Genomic DNA, 23,952 nt, shown 5'->3' on the forward strand with positions numbered 1-23,952 from the left:
TAACTTAAATAGCTCAACAGATCACAAAACTCTACAATTAGGTCTAGCAATTCAGATTTACAGATTTAAAAAACTGAGGGTTCCTTAAGACCATAATAATCAAATAAATACTTCAATTAATGTAATGAGTAAAATCCAAATCATAGATACTGTAAAAGAATGATTATTTACATTAATCAACCTTGTGTAGCAAACTCGAAACAGGAGAGTATAACACATCTAAATTACTATTCAACAAAAGCATAAATTTTGAATTGATAAACCTTGTAAAATTCAAATTTCGTTGACTCTTAAAAATGCTTTTAACCCTTCCTCTACTGAACTCTTAGTCCAATAATTTAAGCCGAAAAACCCTTTTTAACAGGTTATAATATTACAGCTAAAAAAAACCACATTAAGAACAAAATACTTTAATAACTATTACAAGCTTCGAGTCCTTATAATTATTTTAAGACTGTAACAATAACTGTACGTTTTTGTAATTTGAATTTATTTGCACTGAAAGAAAGCATTGTTCTTTGTTTTTACTTTTCTACATTTTCTTTTCTAAGGACTCATCAGCACTGCTCTCGAATATTAAAACAAAAAAATCTCGATTCCCAGCATTTGGCTTTACGGGCACACCTTTTATCACCAAGTGCTAAAAAAGCTTATATTAAAAAAAGAAAAAAGGGGCGGGCCGCGGTGGCTCAGCGCGCAAGAGTGCTTGCCTGCCATGCCGGAGGACCCCGGTTCGATTCCCGGCCTCAGCCCATGTAAAAAACAAACAAACAAACAAAATATAATAAAACAAGAAAATGTTTTCCTTCCTTCCTTCCCTTCCTCCCTCTCTCTAAAAAAAAAAAAAAAAGGAAGAGAATTTTCGGGAGTAATTATAAAGAACACACGAATTTTATCTCCCAAGAGTCGGGGAGATTTTATTTCTTCTAGTTTCAAAGGTGTACAATTAAACCGACAAGTAAAGCTCGAAGGTCGTCTTTTGAATTGTAGTTCGGACGGTTCTCGCGCCTCCCTCCGTGTTCCATTTTAGTTTTCACGTTCCTCTTCCAACCCCCGCACCCTTTCCTCCAGGACCCATTTCTTCAGAGTTCCAGAACCATGCTTCCCGGGGAAGAGGTAGGCTCAGAATCCTCAAGTCTTTTCCGTAGACATCAAGGGTCCCCTGCGGGCCGTCACAGGACCGGCCAAACGCTCTTCCCGCGGCCACCAAGCTCCGGGAGGAAGCACCTGGCGGCGGGGCGGGGCGCCCCGGCTGGCACCTGGGGAGGAGGCGGCGCCCCAACGGCCGCGCGGGACCGGGGGAAGGGGGCCCGGCCTCCCTCCCAGCCGGCAGCCCCACCCCAAGCCCCTGCCCCCAGGCAGTGACTCATCACCCAGAACCCCGCGGGCAGAGGTGCGCGGCCCCGCGCAGGAGGTCGGAGGCGGGGCGGCCAGGTCCGGCAGGTTGGCGCTCCGCCCCGCCGCACGCCCAGAGCGCTCAGCACCTCGTCCAGATCGCAGCCTCCGCCGGACGCGGCGACCAGCTGCCCGCGGCCGTCCCGACGCACACCCCGTGCCTCCCCGGCCCGGCCCCGCCCGGCCCGCGCCCTCCCACGACCACCCGCCGGTCCTCAGCATGGCGCCCCCCCAGGGTCTCGCGTTTGGGCTCCTGCTCGTGGCGGCGACGGCGGCGGTGGCCGCGGCTCAGAATGGTGAGGCGCGGGCTTGGAGCGGAGTTGTGGTGATGGTCCCGGCGCGGGGTGGCGGCTCTCGGCGCTCGAGACCGGATAAAGGGAAGGGGTGTTGCCGCGCTTTCCCGCCTGGAGAGCGGACGGCGCCCGCTGCCCCCCTGCCCAGGCTCCCCGCGCGCGACTGGCGGCGAGAAGCGCCCAGTTGCGCCGGCAGAAGGGAGCAGCCTCGCTTTGCCGCTGTGGATATCTCCAGGAAAATGGCTCGGGGCAGGGGTGGGGGAGCGGGCGGGGGACACCGTGGGCCGGCCCGGGAATCCTTTGGCCGCTTAATGGGCGGGGAGGGCCCTGGGCGATGCGGTGGCCGCAGATTCCCCGCGCCTCACGCCTTGGGCGAGTCCACTTTCTCCGGCCCAGCGGAGTTGGGGTTCCCGCGGGGCCCAAACCAGGAGGGGTAGTTGCTGTGGCGCCGACCGGCGGGCCGGCCCCTCCTTCCCCGGGCACCTGCTGCGGGCCCCGGATGTGGGCCTCGGCGGGGGCAGGTGACGGCAGGGAGGCCGCGGGGGCCGCCATGCACCTGCGCGGAGGAGAAGGCGCGGAGGGACCTTGAACATGAGGCGTGTGTGAGGAACATACAAATAATGCCAAGTTTATTGTAGGACTCAGGAATACTGGTAGCCATAAAAAAATAGAGTCGTAATCCTATAATTAATAGCTTGGCATAATTTTCTTTCAGACAGTGCTCTAAACGTGGTCTTAAACATCAATTCATAATTTATCTTGATTTTTTTTTCTCCTCTCATGATATGTGCAGAGTTTTCCATTCCCTTAAGTTTTTACACTAAATGGTACTGAAACGTCTATGACGTAGGACGTCAGACCGTTATCCAAATGTGGTAATTTGATTCAAGTTATTCTTTCTCAGGAATAAATATTTTGTCTTCATCTCTTGATTTATTTGTAAGATGGGTGCTTACAAGAGGGTAACAGTTGGCCAAAACTTTTGGGACAGGCTCTTACACTCCCACCAAAAGTTAGAGGACAGCCTAATTTCAGCTTCAAAATAATGTGGTTTAAATGTTTTTCTAGACTCAGTCCGGGGCTAAATACTTTGTGATAGTTGCTATAGGCATATACTCAAAAAAGTATGTACCTGATCTGTTTTAAATTTCACAACACTCGGGGATGCAAAATATGCTTTGAGCAGGTAGAGTATAGCATATCACATAAGATTTTAACTCCTTTAGACAGCCACTATACTTTCACCATTTGTATAACCTTGGAGTTTAGTGCTGGACAGGTTAGAGGTGGATCATATTCATTATAATTTAATAGTGAAAAATTAAAGACAGCTTATAATAAGAAAGATGAGTATAAAAGTTCATCAGTTTGTTGCTAGGTTTTTTGTTTTTAATGATTATACTTTTTTTTTTTTTTTTTTTTTTAAAGGAAAGACAGAGAGAAGGAAGGAAGGAAGGAAGAAAGGGAAACATTTTTAAACATTTTCTTGTTTTATTGTATTCTGTTTCTCCGTTTTTGTTACATGGGCTGGGGCCGGGAATCGAACCGAGGTCCTCCGGCATAGCAGGCAAGCACTTTGCCCGCTGAGCCACCGCGGCCCGCCCTGATTATACTCTTAACTAGACAAAAGGAATGAGAAATGCTTGCTAATTTGAAGTTAAAATTAATTTGTGAGGTAGTCGAGGATATAACTTAGAACTGACATCTTAGGATAGGTTGCTTAATATCACTTTCAAAATCAGGTACTAAGATATAATTTAGTTAGGGAACCCACATACAAAGATATACCCAAATTCTATTGTAAGTGTGATTTTTTTTCAAGATACGTAAATGTTCCAAAGGTTGGATATATACCCAGTAGGTCAGGTAAGTAAAAGGCACTCATTCCTATATGAGAAAATGGGGTGAGAGAAGGAGGAAATGTGAGGAATTACTTTTTGGGTAAAAAGGCAGTGACTGAGTGAGGTTTATCTAGTGGAACAGGAGAAGAGAAGGAACTGAGACTAGGAAAATCATGAAGGCAAAGCTTGATATAATGGTTGGAAGGCTGAACTCTTGGTTTTAAAAAGTTGAAATAAGAATCCGTATAAATTAGATTATTGTAATATAATTAGAATCCATATTAATTAGATTAGATATCCGTATAAATATGTCCATTTGTACTATATATAAACTATTTAGCACAGTGCCTGGCACTTAGGAAGTACTCAGATTATAGCTGAAGAAATAGAACATTCAATGCCACTTTTTAAGCTTTGTGTCTTTGTAACTTGAGCATTATTGTCAGAACATTATTTAGCTGGAATGCCAGTGTTGATAGCTTTAAGGAATGTTTTTCAAAAATTTTTTTCTAGATTGTGTCTGTGAAAACTACAAGCTAACCACAAACTGCTCTGTGAACAGCGATGGTCAATGCCAGTGTATTTCAATTGGTACACGAAATACTGTCATTTGCTCAAAATGTGAGTAGAGTATCCTCTGTCTTCATTGTCCTTAAACTTGTCTTTGACTTAATAGTTCTTTAACTGATATAGGGGAGTTTACTGGCTCAAGTCTGATCATGTTATTTTTTGCTGAAATCATATTGAGTCTGAAGCTTCAGAACATGGGTTGTGGGAACATCTAAGTTTACAATAATCTTTGGTACTAGGAATTTTGACAAAATTAATTTTCCTCTGTAGTACAAAACTGCAGTTATCTTTCAGTCTGACATTGAGCTTTCCTTTTTTAGTGGCTGCCAAATGTTTGGTGATGAAAGCGGAAATGAGTGGCTCAAAGTCTGGAAGAAGAGCAAAACCTGAGGGCGCTCTCCAGAGCAACGACGGGCTTTATGACCCTGACTGCGATGAGCAGGGACTCTTTAAAGCCAAGCAATGCAATGGCACCGCCACGTGCTGGTGTGTGAACACTGCCGGGGTCCGAAGAACCGATAAGGAAACGGAAAAAACATGCACTGAACGTGTGAGGACCTAGTGAGTTGGACTCCCTGTATTGCTTGTTTTCAAGTTTTTTAGTTTCATTTAATTATATATATATTTGAATATGTAACTTGATTTTATGGGTTAGCATTCAGAAGCTACAAAAATTTTTTTAAAAAGCTACAAAAAAATGTACAGTGAAAAGTCCATCTCACTCCAATCCCTTCCTCCGTAGAACTGATTTCATCACCAGTTGATTCTGAAACCTTACAGAGATATTTTATCAGTTTACTAGCAATATGTTTTTTTCCTGTTTTTACATAAATGCAGGATACCAAACATACCTTTTATATTTTCACCTAACACTGTTCAGTGTTTTGAGGTTAGATTATTACATTTACGTTACATTAAATGTGTATGAATAATTTCAGCTACTTAGTTGCTCATTTATTGTTTTTTAAAAATGAGATATAGTTGTTTTGGGGAGATTATTTAATGACAAGAAACAAACCCACTTAAGCTAGCTTATAGCAAAAAACGGTTTTATTGGAAGGGACTAGAAACTGGAAAGCTATCAGGAACGTAGCAAGCACTTTCTAGTCCTGTCTTCTGGAGACTTGTGGTCACTTTTATCTGTTTTTCCCAGTGCCTTTTTTACTTGAATGTGGCTCCACTTGGCTAGCTCAGTATTGACTCTATATGACCTTACATGTGTGGCCAGATGTTAGAGAGGTTCACTATTAGATAGGGTGCTCTCACCCGGTTGGATTATTTATGAAGAATGTATGAGCGCCAAGGGAAAAATGTATGGGCCTATTGATTGCATAAACTTTCTGTTAGCTCTAGTGTAATTTCACTTGAGAGTTTAATATTAGTTTATTATTAGAAAAACAGATAAAAGCCAGAGTTGTTACGGACAACTAATATTGTCTTTATTCTTTACAGCTGGATCATCATTGAATTAAAACACAAAACAAGAGAAAAACCTTATGATGTTGGAAGTTTGCGGACGTAAGTACTATCAAATTCATTCTTTTACACTGGCAAAATTGGTGCTCAGGTCTTTTACCCTTCATACCATTAGAAAAACTAAAACAAGAATAGGGCGGGCCATGGTGGCTCAGCAGGCAGAGTTCTTGCCTGCCATGTCAGAGGCCCGGGTTCATTTCCCAGTGCCTGCCCATGCAAAAGAAAAAAAAAGAACAAAATTTTTTCATATTTCTGCAAAATAAAGGTACTATAAATAATATTTTTAAACTTATTTTGAACATAGAATTGCAGAAATAATACAAAGAACTCCATGGTACCCTTTACTTGGATTCATCAATTATTAGCATTCTGCTGCATTTACTTTCCATATGTGTGTGGATGTATATATGTGTGCTTTAAATCTGTCTATTTACCTATCTATGAATGTGTAAGCTTTTTTTCCCAGAACGATTTGAGAGCAAGTTGTAGACATCATGCTCCTTTAGTGTACAAAAGAAAGTCTCTTACATTATCACTGTGTTATTATCAAATTCAGAAAATTTAACATTGATAACATATTGTGCCAGTTTTCCTAATAATGCCATTTGTAGCAGTTTTCCTCCTTCTGATCCAGGCTCCAATCTAGCATTGTGCATTACATTTAGTTGTTAGGACTTTTAGACGGCTTTAATCTGAAACAATTTGTTTGCCTTTCTTTGTGTCTTTTTTGACATTAATTTTGTTTGTTTGTATGTTTCCATGGGCAGGCACCCAGAATCGAACCCGGGTCTCCGGCATGGCAGGCTAGAACTCTGCCTGCTGAGCCACCATGGCCTGCCCATGACATTGATATTTTTGAAAAGTATGGGCAAGTTGTTTTATAAAATGTCCCTTAAATTTGTTTGATGTTTCCCTATAATGAAATTCAGGTTATACATTTTTGACAGGCAAACTACTTAAGCGATTTTGTGTCCCTTTCAGTACTTTGCATCAGAAGGTACATGATGTCACCTTGTCTCTTTACTGGTGATGTTAACTTTGCTTAAAGTGGTGTCTGCCAGGTTCTCCATTGTAAAGTTACTATTTCTGCCTTCATAATTAATAAGCAATCTTTGGGCAGACACTTGGGTGCTGTGTAAATATCCTGTTTCTCATCAGATTGTCACTCAATAATTTTAGCACCAGTGAATGATTTTAGCCTGAATAAATTATGATGATGATGGGGTAGCTATAAAATGGTATAAATAATGTTTTTAACAAGTTTAGTTAACAATTGTAGACTTAGAGCTGTCTGCTTAGGAAAAAAGTAGTAATTCTTAGTGCTATGTGATATATAGCATTTTTTTTAACCCAGATTTTTAATTGTTTACAGTGCTCTGGTAGAGGCAATCACAACTCGTTATCAACTGGATTCAAAATATATCACAAACATTCTGGTAAGAGTTTTAGTTAATGAACGTTAGCAGGAAATTGGTGGGATAGTATATTTTGGCTATAAAGGACAGTTAGTTATTTAATAGTGACTAACTGCATTTGAGGATGGTTTAAGTCCTGTGAAATCCTTGTGTTTTGTGTTGCTTCCATAGCCTTTGGAAGCTCCAGTTAATCCTTAAAGAAAATGTAGAATCTCTTAGTACCCCTAAAACATGCCATTTTTTTTTTTACCTGGGAAACCTGTCTGTGATTGTGTTTTTCACATATTTATTCTAGCATGCTACTCTGGTACCCATCTTCTGTGGTTTAAAAAGTTAGTCCTTAACCTCTTAGTCCTTTTTTAACTCTTTCCTGTGGTGGAAAAATACTTGAATAGTGTGATAAGAACTATTTAAAGGCAATATGAATTTATTCTTATTCTTATGGATTAAAACAGGTGTTTTGTTTGTTTGTTTGCCAAGTAATTATTTATTCAGAATAATGAAACATTGTACAAAGAGTACTTTTCCATCAGGAATTCGTTACAAAAGACATTTTTGTATCTTTACTAATATCCCACATTCTTACAACCTTAGGATATTTCCTGAAATCAGTGATTTTTTTTTCCATTTATAGACTGTACTTACGGTTGTTGATGATAATAACGGAAGCCAACATTTATTGAGTGTGTTTTTAGGGACTAATTTATAGAGACTTGAGCCTAGGAAATCTGACTTCAGAACCTACATTCCTAATCTTGTCATGCATATACATTCAAATGTATAATGTTTAAGAAGCCCTTGTGGAAGATAAACCTTTTGATTAACCAAGAAAGCCTTCCTGGAGAACTTGGAAATTCTGGAAATTTGTAGAGGGGCTCAGAGGCTAGTCATGTTTTCTGAGGGCGGGTAGAGAAGATGTGTAAGGACCTGCAGAAGGACCATGCGCATAGGAAAGTATGTGCTTGTGAATACTGCTTGGCTCCGAGAAGTAAGATTTAGACATTGAACACTTCTTGGCTCATTTTACTATGCCAGTAATGATCCTCTCCTTTCTATTTCTTTAAGAATTGAAGCCAGCATGAGTCTGCTTTTTCAGCTGCCATATAGCAGTTGAAACGGTACACTACATTAGTTTCACTTAATCTTAAAATATCTGTTTGAATACCCAGGATAATACTCTTAATCATGGGCTAGCGAGGGGCATGCCACCCGTGGGATTCTAGGGGAAATGAGGTAGTCTCTAGCCTCATCACTTTCCCCACACCCCCACAAGTTCCAGCGTTCCTTCTCAAGTCTAATACGTTGATGTAAATTCTTAACCTTTATTTCTCCTCCTCATAACACTAATTTTAGGTCCAAGGTTTATTCCTATTTCTGAGGCCAGAAATTTTTTCTAACCTAAAATCACTGCCAGCTAATCTTTCAAAGGCAGAGAAAGGGTCACAAGACCTGAAAATTTATGAGAGTGGGCCTAAATATACAGTGACACATGCCATGTATTAATAACTCTGGAAACCTCTTGATTTAGTGCTTTCAAGCTTTTGGTGTTTAAGCAAATGACATGTCATTTGTTTCTGCTTTATATAAAGAATTTGAAAACACAGTTGAAAAGATTGCCTTGTTTTAAATTAGCTAGGCATAACAATGAGTTGTTTTTCTAAATGACCAGCATTTGTGACTTATGACTGTGTTTAGGAAAAATTAAATTAAATGGCATAAATAAATGGAGAGTTAGTATGGGGCTTCAAAGTGACAGGAAACAGTATAAGTATTATCCTCTCCCTTCAGGAATTCATCATTGATAGCCTGCTCTGAATCTGCCTTCTGTTCTATGTGGATTTTTTTTTTTTAATTGTGAAATATAGCATATGTACCCAAAAAAAAAAAGCACTAAATTTCCAAGTATGTTTTAACAAGTAGTTATAGAACAGATTTTAAAGTTTGATATGGGTTGCACGATTTTTCTTCTAGCCGGTCCAAGACACTAGAGACCAAAAGAAATATCAATGTAGCGATTCAGCAGTCATACTCATTTGTTAAATCCTGTTTTCTCTGTTAACACTCCTCTATTTTTTTTCTTTTTTGTTAAAAATAACATATATTCAAAAAAGCACTAAATTTCAAATTATATCACAACAGTTAGTTGTAGAGCAGATTTCAGATTTAGGTGTGGGTTACAATTCCACAATTTTAGATTTTTTACTTTCAGCTGCTCTAAGGTCTTGGAGCCTAAAAGAAATATCAATATAATGATTCAGCACTGTTAATCCCTACCTTCTCTGAATAATGCCACCATCACCTTTGATCTTTCTCCCACTCTTAGTGGTTTTTGGGCTATACACATTCTAATTTTTTCATGTTGGAAGGGGCTGTTGATAATATGGGGTAGGGGGATGGAACTAGATGTTCTGGAAAGGCTGGCCCCTCTGCATTTCAAGACCTATCTGGAGGTTATAGGTTTCTGGAAAGTTACTCTAATGCATGGAACCTTTATAGAATCTCATATAATGTCCTAGGTATTCTTTAGGATTGGTAGGAATGGTTTTGGTTGAGGTTTTGGCAAGTTATGATAGGTAGCAATGTCTAATTGAGCTTGCATAAGAGTGACCTGCTGAGTAGCCTCTCGACTCTTTGAACTTTCTCAGCCACTGATACCTTATTTGTTACACTTCTTATCCCCGTTTTGGTCAGTATGGCATTGTTGATCCCATGGTGTCAGGGCCAGGCTCATCCCTGGGAGTCATCTCCCATGCCACCAGGGAGGCTTTCATCCCTGGATGTCATGTCCCATGTAGGGGGGGAAAGTAATGGTTTCACTTTACTTTCACTAAGCAGAGTTGGGCTTAGAGAGAGGCCACATCTGAGCAACAAAAGAAGTCCTCTGGAGGTGACTCTTAGGTATACCTATAGGTAGGCTAAGCTCCTCTGCTGTATACATAATCTTCACAAGTGTAAGACTCAAGATCTAGGGCCTGGCCTATTGATTTGGGTGTCCCTAATGTTTGACACGGTATCCTGGGTTTCCCTGGTGGTAAAGTTTAATAATTCCATGTTTTTTCTTCCATCCCTCAAAGGACTGTGTCAATACTTTTTTTTTTTTACATGGGCAGGCACTGGGAATCGAACCCGGGTATTCAGCAGGGCAGGTGAGAAATCTGCCACAGCCATACATCACACCACCCTGCCAATACTTTTTGATTATCTGCTTAATATACTCTGGGATGTATCCAGGCACTATATTAAGCTATACAAGATTAAAAGCTCTCATTCCCTGTGTTTGGATTGTTTAAATGATCTATCCAAAGCAGGTTGGGTTAGATTATATGCTAGAGAAAATTTAGGTTCCAGACAAAATAAACCTTTCTTCCTTTGGTCTCCAAGAATAGGTGAAGTTCTAAAATATAGATAATGTCTTCCTTATCCCTGTATTCTTTATTACCTTAATTCTGACCTGGTTGGCGTCATTCTTCTTTCTAAATACCAAGTTATACATATATAAGACAGCCCCTCAAAATCCAGAAATAACAGTTACTGCTCTGGACTAAATGTGGCTGTTATGAACTTAGAATGTAGGCCCCTGTTTTCTTATAAGTTTTCTCCTTTGTTTCTGGCTTATTTTGCCTCACCAAATGTTCATTCACATCGTTGCATGCCTCACAGCTTCATTCCTTTTTGCAGCAGCACAATCTTCACTCATATGTAGACACCAATTATTTGCCAATCTACTTCCAGGCAGTGTATCTTTTAGCCACCTCCCTCTACTGGGACTCATGTATAATGTCCAAAGTCAACAGACCATCAACACTTTCTATTTTAGATAATTTCATTGTTCCCAAGAGAAAGATAGCCAATAAACACACCCTCACCAAATAGAAAATCCAGACCTCCCCCTAATTTGTCCCTCTCCCTATTATGTACCCCTGGTGTTGCTGCGATGCTGTTGATGTTTTCCTGTTAAATATAGCCATAGCATACAATAACATTTATCCCCCTTTACCCCAAAATTTTACACTCGTTGTATAAAATTCATACCTTTGCAGTAGTTCATGTAAGAACTTATTTATATTTGTAGTATTAATCGGGGGACACAGGTCTATACAACCATTTTTAATCATGCTCACCTGCAATGCGGTAATATTACTTATAGACCCACTAGTGAACCATCTTCACTTCTATCTATTCCCTTACAATTAAGTTCAATCTCATTAGCTAACTGTTCACCCATCTCAAGCTTCTGTGTACCTGTAGGTCCCTTATATTCTGTGTTGTAAGCATCTGATATTACCCTTACCCATGGTCATAGATCATACAGTATCTGTCGTTTTGTGTCTAGCTTATTTCACTCAACATTATATTCGCAAGGTTCATCCAGCTTGTCACTTTCCAGATGTCATTTTGTCTTAACTGCTGTATAATACTCCATTGTATGTATATACCACATTTTGTTAATCCGCTCATCTGTTGATGGGCACTTGGGTTGTTTCCATCTTTTGACAGTTGTGAATAATGCTGCTATGAACATCGGTATGCAAATGTCCGTTTGTGTCACTGCTATCAGCTCTTCTGGGTATATACCGACTAGTGGTATTGCCGAGTCATAAGGGTAACTCAATATTTAGTTTTCTGAGGAACCGCCAAACAGTCTTCCATAGCAGCTGTACCATTATACGTTCCCACTGGTAGTGCATAAGTGGCCCAGTTTCTCCACATCCTCTCCAACATTTGTAGTTTCCTGTTTGTTTTATAGTGGCCATTCTTAATAGGTGTGAGGTGGTATCTCATTGCAGTCTTGATCTGCATTTCCCTTCTAACTAATGAAAATGAACAACTCTTCATGTGCTTTTTAGCCATCTGTATTTGCTTTTCAGAAAAATGTCTATTCATATCTTTAGCCCGTTTTATAACTGGTTTGCTTGTTCTTTTGTTGTTGAGTTGTATTATTTCTTTATGTATACAGGATATCAAATCTTTAACTGTTGTGTGATTTCCAAATATTTTCTCCCGATGAAGAAGGTAGCTGCCTCTTCACCTTTTTGGAAAAATCTTTTGAGGCACAAAAGCATTTGATTTTGAGGAATTCCCATTTATCAAATTTTTCTTTTGTTGCTTATGCTTTGGGTATAAAGTTTAGGAAGCTACTTCCTATTACTAGGTCTTGAAGATGTTTCCGTACATTCTCTTCTAGGAGCTTTATGGTACTGGTTCATTTATTTAGGTGTTTGATCCACTTTGAGTTAATTTTTGTTAGGGTATAAGGTAAGGATCTTCTTTCATTCTTCCGGCTATTGATATCCAGTTCTCCCATGCCCATTTATTAAAAAGACTATTTTGTCCCAGTTCAGTGGATTTGGGGGCCTTGTTGAAGATCAGTTTACCATAGCTTTGGTGGTCTATTTCTGCCTTCTCAATTCTGTTTCATTAGTCAATACTTCTGTCTTGTGCCAGTATTATGCTATTTTGACCACTATGGCTTTATAATAAGTTTTTAAATGGGGGAATGTTAATCCTCCCACTTCGTTCTTCATTTTTAGGATGCTTTTATCTATTCGGGGTCTCTTTCCCTTCCATGTGAATTTAGAAACTAGCTTTTCCAAATCTTCAAAGTAGGTTGTTGGAATTTTGATTAGTACAGCATTGAATCTGTACATCAATTTGGATAGAATTGACATGTTAACTACATTTAGCCTTCCTATCCATGAGTATGGAATGTCTTTCCACCTATTTAGATCTTCTTTGATTTCTTTTAGCAATGTTATGTAGTTTTCTGTGTACAAACCCTTTACATCCCTAGTTAAGTTCATTCCTAAATACTTGATTCTTTCAGTTGCTGTTTTGAATGGAATTTTTTCCTTAATTGACTCCTTGGTTAGGTCATTGCTTGTGTGTAGAAACATCACTGATTTTTACACATTAATTTTATAACCTGCCACCTTACTGAATTTGTTTGTTAGCTCAAATAACTTTGTTATAGATTTCTCAGGATTTTCCAAGTATAGTATCATATCATCTGCAAATAATGAAAGCTTTACTCCTTCCTTTCGGATTTGGATGCCATTTATTTCTTTTTCCTGCTTGATTGCTCTAGCTGAAACTTCTAGTACAATGTTGAATAATAGTGGTAACAGAGGGCTCTGTGTCTCGCGCCTTATCTTAAGGGGAAAGCTTTCGGTCTCTTTCAATTGAGTTCATTGCTGGCTATGGTTTTTTCATATAAGCCCTTTACCTAGAACAGATGTTTTCTTAAAAAGAGACTCTTTGGAAGCAATATGCTTTTTTGTTCTCTAAAAGCAGAACATTGATATGTTGTTCTAACCCAATAAGTACCCAGTAATGCACTTTGATATCTTGTTTGCTTTTTTAGAAAGGTTGTAGGTTTATAGAAAGATCATGTATAAAATACAGAGTTCCCATATACTACTCTATTATTAACATCTTGTGCTAGTATGGTACGTTTGTTACAATTCATGAAAGAACATTTTTACAACCTATTTAGTACTATTTATTAACCTATAGTCATTGTTTACAATGAGTTTCACTGTTTTGTGTTGTAAAGTCCCATGTTGTTGGTTTTTTTTTAATTTTTGTTTTGGGCTGCATAGGTGTTCTAGTTTGCTAGCTGCCGGAATGCAATATACCAGAAATAGAATGGCTTTTAAAAGGGGGAATTTAATAAGTTGTTAGTTTTCAGGTCTAAGGCCGAGAAAATGTCCCAATTAAAGCAAGTCTATAGAAATATCCAATCAAAGGCATCCATCCAGGGAAAGATACCTTGGTTCAAGAAGAATGATGAAGTTCAGAGTTTCTCTCTCAAGTGGAAGGGCACAGGGTGAGACTTCCGGAGAAGATGGCGGCTTAGTAAGACGCACGGGTCTTAGTTCCTCCTCCAGAATAGCTACTAGGGGAGTAGAAACGATACAGAACAGCTCCCAGAGCCACGACAGAGATCAACAAGACAGCGTACCCCATTCTGGAACGGCTGACTGGCTGGGAGAACCCGCTCCGGTGAGATCGCCGAGGAGCGCGGGCTTCCCCAGGCCGGGGCGGCAGGCAGCCGGAGTCCCTCCCTCCCTCCTTCTCAGGCCGGCTGGGAGAATTGGACAGGCGGTCCCCTCAAGCCGCGGCGCCTGGCGCCCCCCTCCACGCGCAGCCCCCCGGACCAGCTGGGAGAATTGGATCGGAGATCCCCAGGCCGCGGAGAATGGTGACCGGGGTCCCTTCCAAACACGTGGCTTCCCGGTCCGGCTGGGAACGGTGTACTCCTCCGGGCGGCGGCGCCTGGCGCCCTCCCGCCACGCTTGGCGCCCCGGGCCGGCTGGGAGATTCGGACGGGCGCTCTCCTGGGCTGCGGCAGCCGGCGACCCTTCCCGCATTCAGATCCCCGGGCCAGCTGGGAGATTCAGATTGGCACTCCTCTAAGCCACTTCGGCTGGCAAACCTCCCCCACGGCGAGAGTTTTCCAAAGTTAAAGGACCCACAGCAACTTTTACTGGTGGGATCCGCAGACAAACGAGTGCCACGAGCGCCACCTACTGAGCAGGATAGGAAAAACAGAACCCAGAGATTTCACAGAAAAATCTTTCAACCTGTTGGGTCCAACACCCAGGGAAATCTGATTAAATGCCCAGACGCCAGCAGAAGATAACGGATCACACTCAGAAAATTGAAAATATGGCCCAGTCAAAGGAACAAACCAATAGTTCGAATGAGATACAGGAGCTGAGACAACTAATGCTGAATATACGAACAGAAATGGAAAACCTCTTCAAAAACGAAATCGATAAATTGAGGGAGGACATGAAGAAGACATGGGCTGAACATAAAGAAGAAATAGAAAAACTGAAAAAACAAATAACAGAACTTATGGAAGTGAAGGACAAAGTAGAAAAGATGGAAAAAACAATGGATACCTACAATGATAGATTTAAAGAGACAGAAGATAGAATTAGTGATTTGGAGGATGGAACATCTGAATTTCAAAAAGAAACAGAAACTATAGGAAAAAGAATGGAAAAATTTGAACAGGGGATCAGGGAACTGAAGGACAATATGAAGCGCACAAATATATGTGTTGTGGGTGTCCCAGAAGGAGAAGAGAAGGGAAAAGGAGGAGAAAAACTAATGGAAGAAATTATCACTGAAAATTTCCCAACTCTTATGAAAGACCTAAAATTACAGATCCAAGAAGTGCAGCGCACCCCAAAGAGAGTAGACCCAAATAGATGTTCTCCAAGACACTTACTAGTTAGAATGTCAGAGGTCAAAGAGAAAGAGAGGATCTTGAAAGCAGCAAGAGAAAAACAATCCATCACATACAAGGGAAACCCAATAAGACTATGTGTAGATTTCTCAGCAGAAACCATGGAAGCTAGAAGACAGTGGGATGATATATTTAAATTAATAAAAGAGAAAAACTGCCAACCAAGACTTCTATATCCAGCAAAATTGTCCTTCAAAAATGAGGGAGAAATTAAAACATTCTCAGACAAAAAGTCACTGAGAGAATTTGTGACCAAGAGACCAGCTGTGCAAGAAATACTAAAGGGAGCACTAGAATCAGATACGAAAAGACAGAAGAGAGAGGTATGGAGAAGAGTGTAGAAAGAAGGAAAATCAGATATGATGTACATAATACAAAAGGCAAAATGGTAGAGGAAAATATTATCCAAACAGTAATAACACTAAATGTTAATGGACTGAATTCCCCAATCAAAAGACATAGACTGGCAGAATGGATTAAAAAACAGGATCCTTCTATATGCTGTCTACAGGAAACACATCTTAGACCAAAGATAAACATAGTTTGAAAGTGAAAGGTTGGGAAAAGATATTTCATGCAAATAGCAACCAGAAAAGAGCAGGAGTGGCTATACTAATATCCAACAAATTAGACTTCAAATGTAAAACAGTTAAAAGAGACAAAGAAGGACACTATCTACTAATAAAAGGAACATTTCAACAAGAATACATAACAATCATAAATATTTATGCACTGAACCAGAATGCCCCTAAATACGTGAGGAATACGCTGCAAACACTGAAAGGGGAAATAGACACATATACCATAATAGTTGGAGACTTCAATTCACCACTCTCATCAATGGACAGAACATCTAGACAGAGGATCAATAAAGTAGAAGGGCACATGGCAAACACAGTCAGAGTTTCTCTCTCATCTGGAAAGGCACATGGTGGACACGGTCAGGGTTCCTCTCTCATCTGGAAGGGCACATGGCGAACATCTAGCTTCTTCTCCTGGTTTCCTGTCTCATGAAGCTCCCCGGGAGGCATTTTCCTTCTTCATCTCCAAAGGTTGCTGGTGGTGGACTCTGCTTCTCGTGACTGTGTTGTCCTGCTCTGCTCTCTCTGAATCTCCCTTTCTCCAAAATGTTTCCTCTTTTATAGGACTTCAGAAACTAATCAAGACCCACGCAAATGGGTGGTGACATATTGTCATCTAATCCAGTTTAACAACCACTCGTGACTAAATCACATCATCCAGGGAGATGATCTGATTATAGTTTCAAACATACAGTTTTGAATAGGGATTTTTCTATCTTTATGAAATGAGATTTTGATTAAAACATGGCTTTTCTAGGGGACATACATCCTTTCAAACCAGCACAATAGGCCAGGAATTGAATCTGGGTCTCTTGAATGTCAGGCAAGCATTCTACCACTGAACCACTGGTGTACCCCTCCATGTGTTTTTTTCCTTTTTTTCCTGCTAATCTTTATACAACCTAAAATTTTTTCTTTTAATCACATTCTAATATATAATTCAGTGCTGTTAATTATGTTAACAGTGGTTGTGCTGCCATTTCAGGAGAAAAAAAATTCTCTTGTGAAAAAAGAATATTCATTGCATTTATCTTTGGTTGCATTGCTGTCTTCCTTTGAATAGGTTTAAAGAGCTCCTAGAGATTTTAAATCATCAGTGATAAACTCAGTTATCTATTAATAGAAAGGAATAGTGTTGAATGTCTATTACAGAATTTCAAACACTGAATATTCTGATTATTAAACTGATGTTTTTTAATGATTTTAATCATTTGTTTCAATTTTTTACCCCCAGTATGAGAATGATGTTATCACTATTGATCTCATGCAAAATTCTTCTCAGAAAACTCAGAATGATGTGGACATAGCTGATGTGGCCTATTATTTTGAAAAAGATGTAAGTATAGTAATTATCACTTTATTCCTGTGTTCAGAATGTAATGTCTCTCATGCCTCATATTCAGATTGTTTCATCACATGTTTCTTCACTTGCGTTTCTCTCTTTATCTCTGGTTGTTCTCTCAGTGGTCTGCTGCAATTGACGTTATCATTCCTTCTACTTACATACACTATTTATGTCTTTCATTATATTGTTCTGCCTAGAATATTTTCTCCGTTTCTTATTATTTTTATCTATTACATCCTTGGTAGTTGTCCCCAGTTCCTGTGTATATCCTCTCCCCACTATATTTATGATTTCCATCAACAGAAGAAAAATATAGTAAATGCTGTGTAACTTGGTGCAATTAAAATATTTAATTTAAGCTTTAAAGTTTAATTTATAATTATAGTGAGGTATTTTCTGATGAAGTCTAGGATTTGCTTCAAAAAAAAAAAAATCTGGCCTGGAGTGTGGGGCATGGGGAGAGGCAAAAAAATGAAAATATAAATGAAATCAGATTGGCAATGTATGTATTAATGTTGTTAAATCTGGGTGATAATCTAGGTTTTCTAAAATTTCCCATAATAAAGTGTTTTTTAAAAGTTTTGATATATCGGATTATTACAGAAGCTTAAAAAATTCCTGCCAACAGTTCTTTTAGTAATAATTGTTGTGTAACTATGTGTGTCCATTGTTGGTTTCTTAAATATTTTTGTTGCTTTTCTCCTTAATATAGGTTAAAGGAGAATCCTTATTCCATTCCCGTAGCATGGACCTGAGAGTAAATGGGGAACAACTAGATCTGGATCCTGGTCAAACTTTAATTTACTACGTTGATGAAAAATCGCCTGAATTTTCAATGCAGGGTCTACAAGCTGGTATTATTGCTATCATTGTGGTTGTGACAATAGCAGTTATTGCTGGAATTGTTGTTCTGGTAAGTATAGCACAAGTAAAACTTCATTTAAGGGTGTATTCTAACCTGTACAAACCAACAACATCTGGGGAGAAAGGAGGAAATATTAAATTTTCCCATCTGGGAATTTCCTGATACTCTTGCAAGCATTGGGGACAACCAATTTAGTAGGCTGAGTCCTTGATCTTGGGGTTCACCCCTTTGAAACTTCTCCTGCAAAGGAGAAGCTAAGCCTACTTAAAACTATGCCTAAGAGTCACCCCCAGAGAACCTCTTCTGTTGTTCAGATGTGGCCTCTCTCTAAGCCAATTCAGCAGGAGAACTCACTGCCCTTTCCCCTACATGGGGCATCACTCTCAGAGGTATAAATCTCCCTGGCAACATGGGACCGGACTCCTGGGATGAGCTGGGACCCACTATCATGGGATTGAGAAAGCCTTTTTGACTAAAATGGGGAAGAGAGAAATGAGAAAAAATAAAGTTTCAGTGGCTGAGAGATTTAATAGAGTTGAGAGGTTATCCTGGAAGTTATTCTTATGCATTATATAGATATCCCTTTCAACCTGAGAGTGTTGAACTGTATTCTTGTAGCCTTGATTCTTGAAGAAGATCGTGTAACTATAGCTTTTACAATGGGACTTGGTGGTTGTGAAAACTTTGTGACTGATGCTCCCTTTAACCAGGGTATGGACAGATGAGTAAAAAATAAGGACAAAAAAGTAAATAAATAATATGGGTATAAGGGGAAAAAAAATTGGGTAGATTGCAATACTAGTGGTCAGCAAGACACAGAGGTAAGGGATGTATGGGGATTTTCTTTTTATTTCTTTTTCTGGAGTACTGCAAATGTTCTAAAGATGATCTTGGTGATGAGTACACAACTATGTGATGATATTGTGTACTGTTGATTGTATATTTTGGATATACTGTATGGTGTGTGAAAATATCTCAATAAAAATTAAAAAAAATAAGAGAGACAATAGTCAGATGCCAGGTACATTTTCTGGAAATACAGGGGAAAAACAAGGGGAATATAACCAGCATTCACTAAGCTTCATATGTCAGATACTATGCTGAGAACTTTTAAAATTAAAATTTGGTAAAATTGGAGAAAAAAGAAGGGGGGATTGTCTTCTTCCAAGAGAAGGTAATAAATATATCACATAGGTACATTCATGTTCCAAAACGTATTAATGGAACAAAATATGTATTTAAAAAATAATCTCTTTAGTGAATGAATCGATTGTATTTCTGGCCTGTTTTTATAAATTGTTACTTTATGTGTGAGGAAGGATACTAATCTGAAAAAACTCAAACTGAGTACCTCGCAGGCCATTTATGCTCCCATCAAGCAGCAGACGGCCTTCAGTTCTTCTTGCCACAAACAACTTAACACTCCTGCCAGGGTAGTACAAAATATCTGAACTTCCAAATAATTCCAAGAAATGGAAAAAAAAGCATTATATTAAGATTAGCATACAGGGGAGAAGGCGCAAGAGGCCTCAGCCCAGCTTGGCGAAGGCTCGCAGTGCCCGGCACCAGCCTTCTCCGCTGCCAAGATGCCCAAGAGGAGGCCGGCCAGCCTATCAGCTAAACCTGCCCCTGTGAAAGTGGAAACGAAGTCAGAAGAGGTGGCGGGACAGGATAAGTCCTCAGACAAAAAAGTATAACCTAAAGGGAAACAGGGAGCAAAGGGAAAACAAACTGAAGTGGCTAACAAAGATACTAAAGATTTACCTGCAGAAAATGGAGAAACTAAAAATGAGGCGAGTCAAGCCTCTGATGAAGCAGGAGAGAAAGAAGCCAAGTCTGATTAATATCGTATACCATGTCTTATCAATGGTCCCTGTTTCTCCCTTCCTGTACAATCCAGAGGACTATTTTTATCAAATGTTTTGTAAATGCAAGTTTTTTAGTAGCTCTAGAAGAAATATTTTTAAGGAAAAGATTGAAATTCCACCTCGTCCATTTTTTAAAGTGTAAATCCTTTTTTTTTTTTAAGAGGAAAAATCATTTGCTGGCTGTTTATGTTTTGATCAACCAGTGGGATTTTTGACTTTATAGGAGGCTTTGACTGTCTTGGATGTCAATTTAACATTCTGTAGGGTGGGTGGGGGTGGCCGTTTTTATACCCTTTAATACAAGCACATACCAAATGGTGATTTAGAGTCACAGTAATGCATTTAGTACATGTTGAACATTTAAAATCACTTCTCTCTCTCTGTTTTTTGTGGTAGAATTGTTTCTTAAAACTGCTCCCTAATCCTGGCTCTCCCTGTCAGAACTGTGTGCATGCTGTAACATCCTTGGTCATGGTAGTCCACTTTTCCTATTAACTGTGTTATATGCTGGGAAAGATTAAAAATGTATGTGTTGTATATTATATTAAATTTTGAATTAGTGGGACTTATAGTATAACAGCTAATCAACATTTGAAGGTGGTGGTACTTGATAACCTTTGTAGGGAAAACTTGCCTCTAGATTTTAAGCTGGAAAGTCACTGGAATAACATTAGAAAAGAATTACAGCTATGTGGCTTTTTAGATTTTTGGTACATATATATTAAGAATTGTGTACAAATTGTTCATAATGTCTGTGTACTTATCTTCAGAATAACCAATAAAATCTCAATATGAAAGAAAAAAAAGATTAGCATAGAGGGTGCCTGGCTGATTCAGTGGTAGAATGCTCACCTGCCATGTGGGAGACTTGGATTCCGATTCCAAGTCCATGTGCCAAAAAAAAGCATAGAAAAGAATTTGAAGCAATAATTCTAAATACAGTTGATCTTAGCCCAAAGGCCGAGCAGCAGTAGTAATTCTAAATAAAAATTAGCTAATTGAATTTAGTAATCCTTCAGTAGACTAATGTATCCCCCTAAAATATAGAGTTTATTCTAGGAACCAGGAAATCTTACCAATGCAACAGAAGTCAGAAGTAGAGTTGAGGGTATGTGAAAACTTATTTTCAGGTCAGTAGAATTACACACTTGGCTGTTCATCTGGAAGAAAGCAAAGTTGAATTCCTGTTTCACCCCCCTCCACCCCCTCAAGGGCTGGCTGCAGTGCTCAACTGTGTGAGAATGGCTCATCCTGGAGCACAGCATTGTGAAAGGAGTTGGGCAGCGTCTCCATATTCAAAAACACATTTCAGATGAATTGCAGTTTAAAATGTACAAAAATGAAACAAATCTGAAGACTATTTAGGAAATGTTTGTATGACCTTGTGGTAAGGGAAACCACAAGTAAGAAGTTAGGCAAGAATCCATGAGGGAAGAAATGTGTGTATAAATATATTTTAAATCAAGTTTATTAAATTTGATTTATTAAAATAAGTGTGTGGCAAAGATGCTGAGTGAATATAAATGAATGATAGACTGGGAGAAGGTATTCTCAATGCATAAACAAAAAGGTATTATTCATAATAACACAGAGTTCTTACAAATTGATGAGGAAGAGAGAAAATACCCTTAAAAAAAAAGAATTACAATAGGTATAGACAATTTATGGTAAATTGGTAAATTTACAGATAATTTACAGAATTCCAGATGGTATATAAACACATGGAAGATTAATCATAGAAATCTAATTGTCCTATATAAAGGAAAGCATAAGTATGTAAGGAGTATGTTCAAAGTTACATATTCCAGTATTGCTTGTAAGGGTTGATCTGTAAACAGTCTGTGTACATCAGTAAGAGAGTGGATGAATGAATTTTGTTTTATCCATGCTGTGGAAAATGTGGCTATTATAAAGTGTGAGTTCAAGCTATATCTTTTGATTTGGAAGGGTTCCAATAATGTTAATATAGGTTGCAGAGAGGGAAATGATACTGCATGATGCCATTTTTAGACCCTAAACTTATATGCATGTGTTTATGTACACTTATGTTAGCATGGAAAAAGGTATGGAAAAGGTGCACCAGGCTGTTACATTTCATTAAAGATTATTAATTGTTGTCTTGATGGATTTTTTTGGTTTATTTCACTTGTGGTATATATATATATTTTTAAGTTTTATAGTGAAATTTTAGGAAATATTAAATGCCTATGGATAGATTTTAAAATTAAACTTGTTCACATAGGAACTATATCTATTAAAAGCACGTATGTCAGTTTAGACCAACTAGTTTGAGTAGTAGTCCTAAAAGAGTAATCATTTTTCTTCCATTCAGGTTATTTCCAGAAAGAAGAAAACGACAAAGTATGAGAAGGCTGAGGTAAGTGATTAAGTGATTAAAAGACACTTCTTTAATCTCTTTTCCCTTATGTTCACTGTCTTCCTAGACACCGATTGGTGTCCCTTTACAGTGAGTCCTTTACACTGAAGTTCTTTGACGGTGGTAATCCTTCAGGTTCCTCCCTTTCAGGAGGACAGTCTTAGAATGGGTTCTTACCTAAATCCAACATAGTGGGATCTTTAGAGGCTTCACGTTAGAGAAACTCAGTGTGAATATGTGAATAATGATCTGATTTTTTGTCTCTATCTATGCTGGTGAAATAATAATAATTATATCATAGTAAATCTGTTCCATTCTGAGCATGTAAACTAGAGTGAAATTAAAATGTCTCTCAATTGCTTGATAATGTGTTTCAGTCACTTGGAGTTGGGTATGAATATACTTGTCCCTGGACCCTAGCAATAATATTTTCAGTGTATCCATCAATTTTTGTGTATTTTTATATATTTATTTTTAATTGTATATGTGCCACTTAATAATATTTTACTAAGTAATATTAAAATAGATATTTAAAAGAATATGAAAAAATCTAACAGACTCAGAAATTTTAGCATTTTCTTCCCATATCCTAGTGGATTATCTGGTTTATCTGGTTTGGGGATCACCGGTCTAGTGACCACCCTGAACTGAATTGTAACGGATAAAGCAGAATGATCCCAGGCAGTGTTGCAGTATTTAATGTAGTGTCGAGGTGAAGAGCAATACAAACCTGGGTTTGACCATGTAATAGCTGGGCAGTTATTTAACTTCTTTAAGCCTGTTTCTTCATCTGTAAAATTGGTATAACATAATCAACTTGTAAGGCTTAAACAAAATAATCTTTGTAATGTGTTGTTATGATGCTTGCCAAATATTTACTGAAAGTAGTAATTGTTTTCTTAGTTCTGCATATAACTAATTGTGTGATCTGGGGCAAGTCACTTAATTCTAAACTTCAGTTTCCTCACCAGTAAAATGGAAGATTGATAATAGAAAATTAAGTGGTTCTTCCTACTGTAAAATAGAATAAATTTAATGAAATTCTTATCCATTGTTGAAGATCTACCTTATCTTCTACTTTCCCAAGTCACTTTGACCATATTTAATAGTTTCTTTCTCTTTTTAACTGTTTACAGAATGGACCAAAGATTTTTTTTTAAATTTTCTCTGTTTTACCCTCTATTTCAGATAAAGGAGATGGGTGAGATGCATAGGGAACTCAATGCATAACTACTATAATTTGAAGTGAAACTACAAGAACAGAAATTAGTACATGAACTCAGATTACAAGTGTATGAGCATGGGAATGAAGAGAAGATCTTTGAGAGTTTATTTTGTTAGTTAATGTCATATATTTGTAATAGTGAAACTTATATTCAGAATGTTAGCAGCTTGAAATTGGCTTTCCCAATCTTAAAATATGACCACAAATGCCTTAAATGTGCAAATTTAATACAAAACCCATAATTGAGACAGCGTAGTTAAAATTATGCATAGCATTGAAGAGTGCATTAAATATGCTTCCACCATAGTGTTTGAATGACTACTGTCTCATTTGTGATTGAAGGCTGCTTTTCTATTTACTTTTTTGAGTCTTGTATATATTGTTTTCTCTAATTTCTTTGAACTTTTTTTTATGAACTATGAAATAAAACATGTTTAAACTGAA

At 38.5% G+C, this 23,952-nt stretch overlaps 1 protein-coding gene across 1 annotated transcript; it reads left to right on the plus strand.

Annotated features, from left to right (window-relative positions):
• Positions 1-1,476: 1,476 nt before the first annotated feature.
• EPCAM (epithelial cell adhesion molecule) lies at positions 1,477-23,952 on the plus strand. The gene is made up of 9 exons (XM_077134162.1): positions 1,477-1,691; positions 4,043-4,150; positions 4,420-4,660; positions 5,552-5,617; positions 6,948-7,011; positions 17,063-17,164; positions 17,886-18,086; positions 22,239-22,283; positions 23,472-23,952. Exons 1-9 carry the CDS (start codon positions 1,616-1,618, stop codon positions 23,511-23,513), a joined length of 945 nt encoding a protein of 314 aa, XP_076990277.1. The 5' UTR covers positions 1,477-1,615; the 3' UTR covers positions 23,514-23,952.

Source organism: Tamandua tetradactyla, chromosome 17 (genome assembly GCF_023851605.1).
Source record: "Tamandua tetradactyla isolate mTamTet1 chromosome 17, mTamTet1.pri, whole genome shotgun sequence".
NCBI classification, from domain to species: Eukaryota; Metazoa; Chordata; class Mammalia; order Pilosa; family Myrmecophagidae; genus Tamandua; species Tamandua tetradactyla.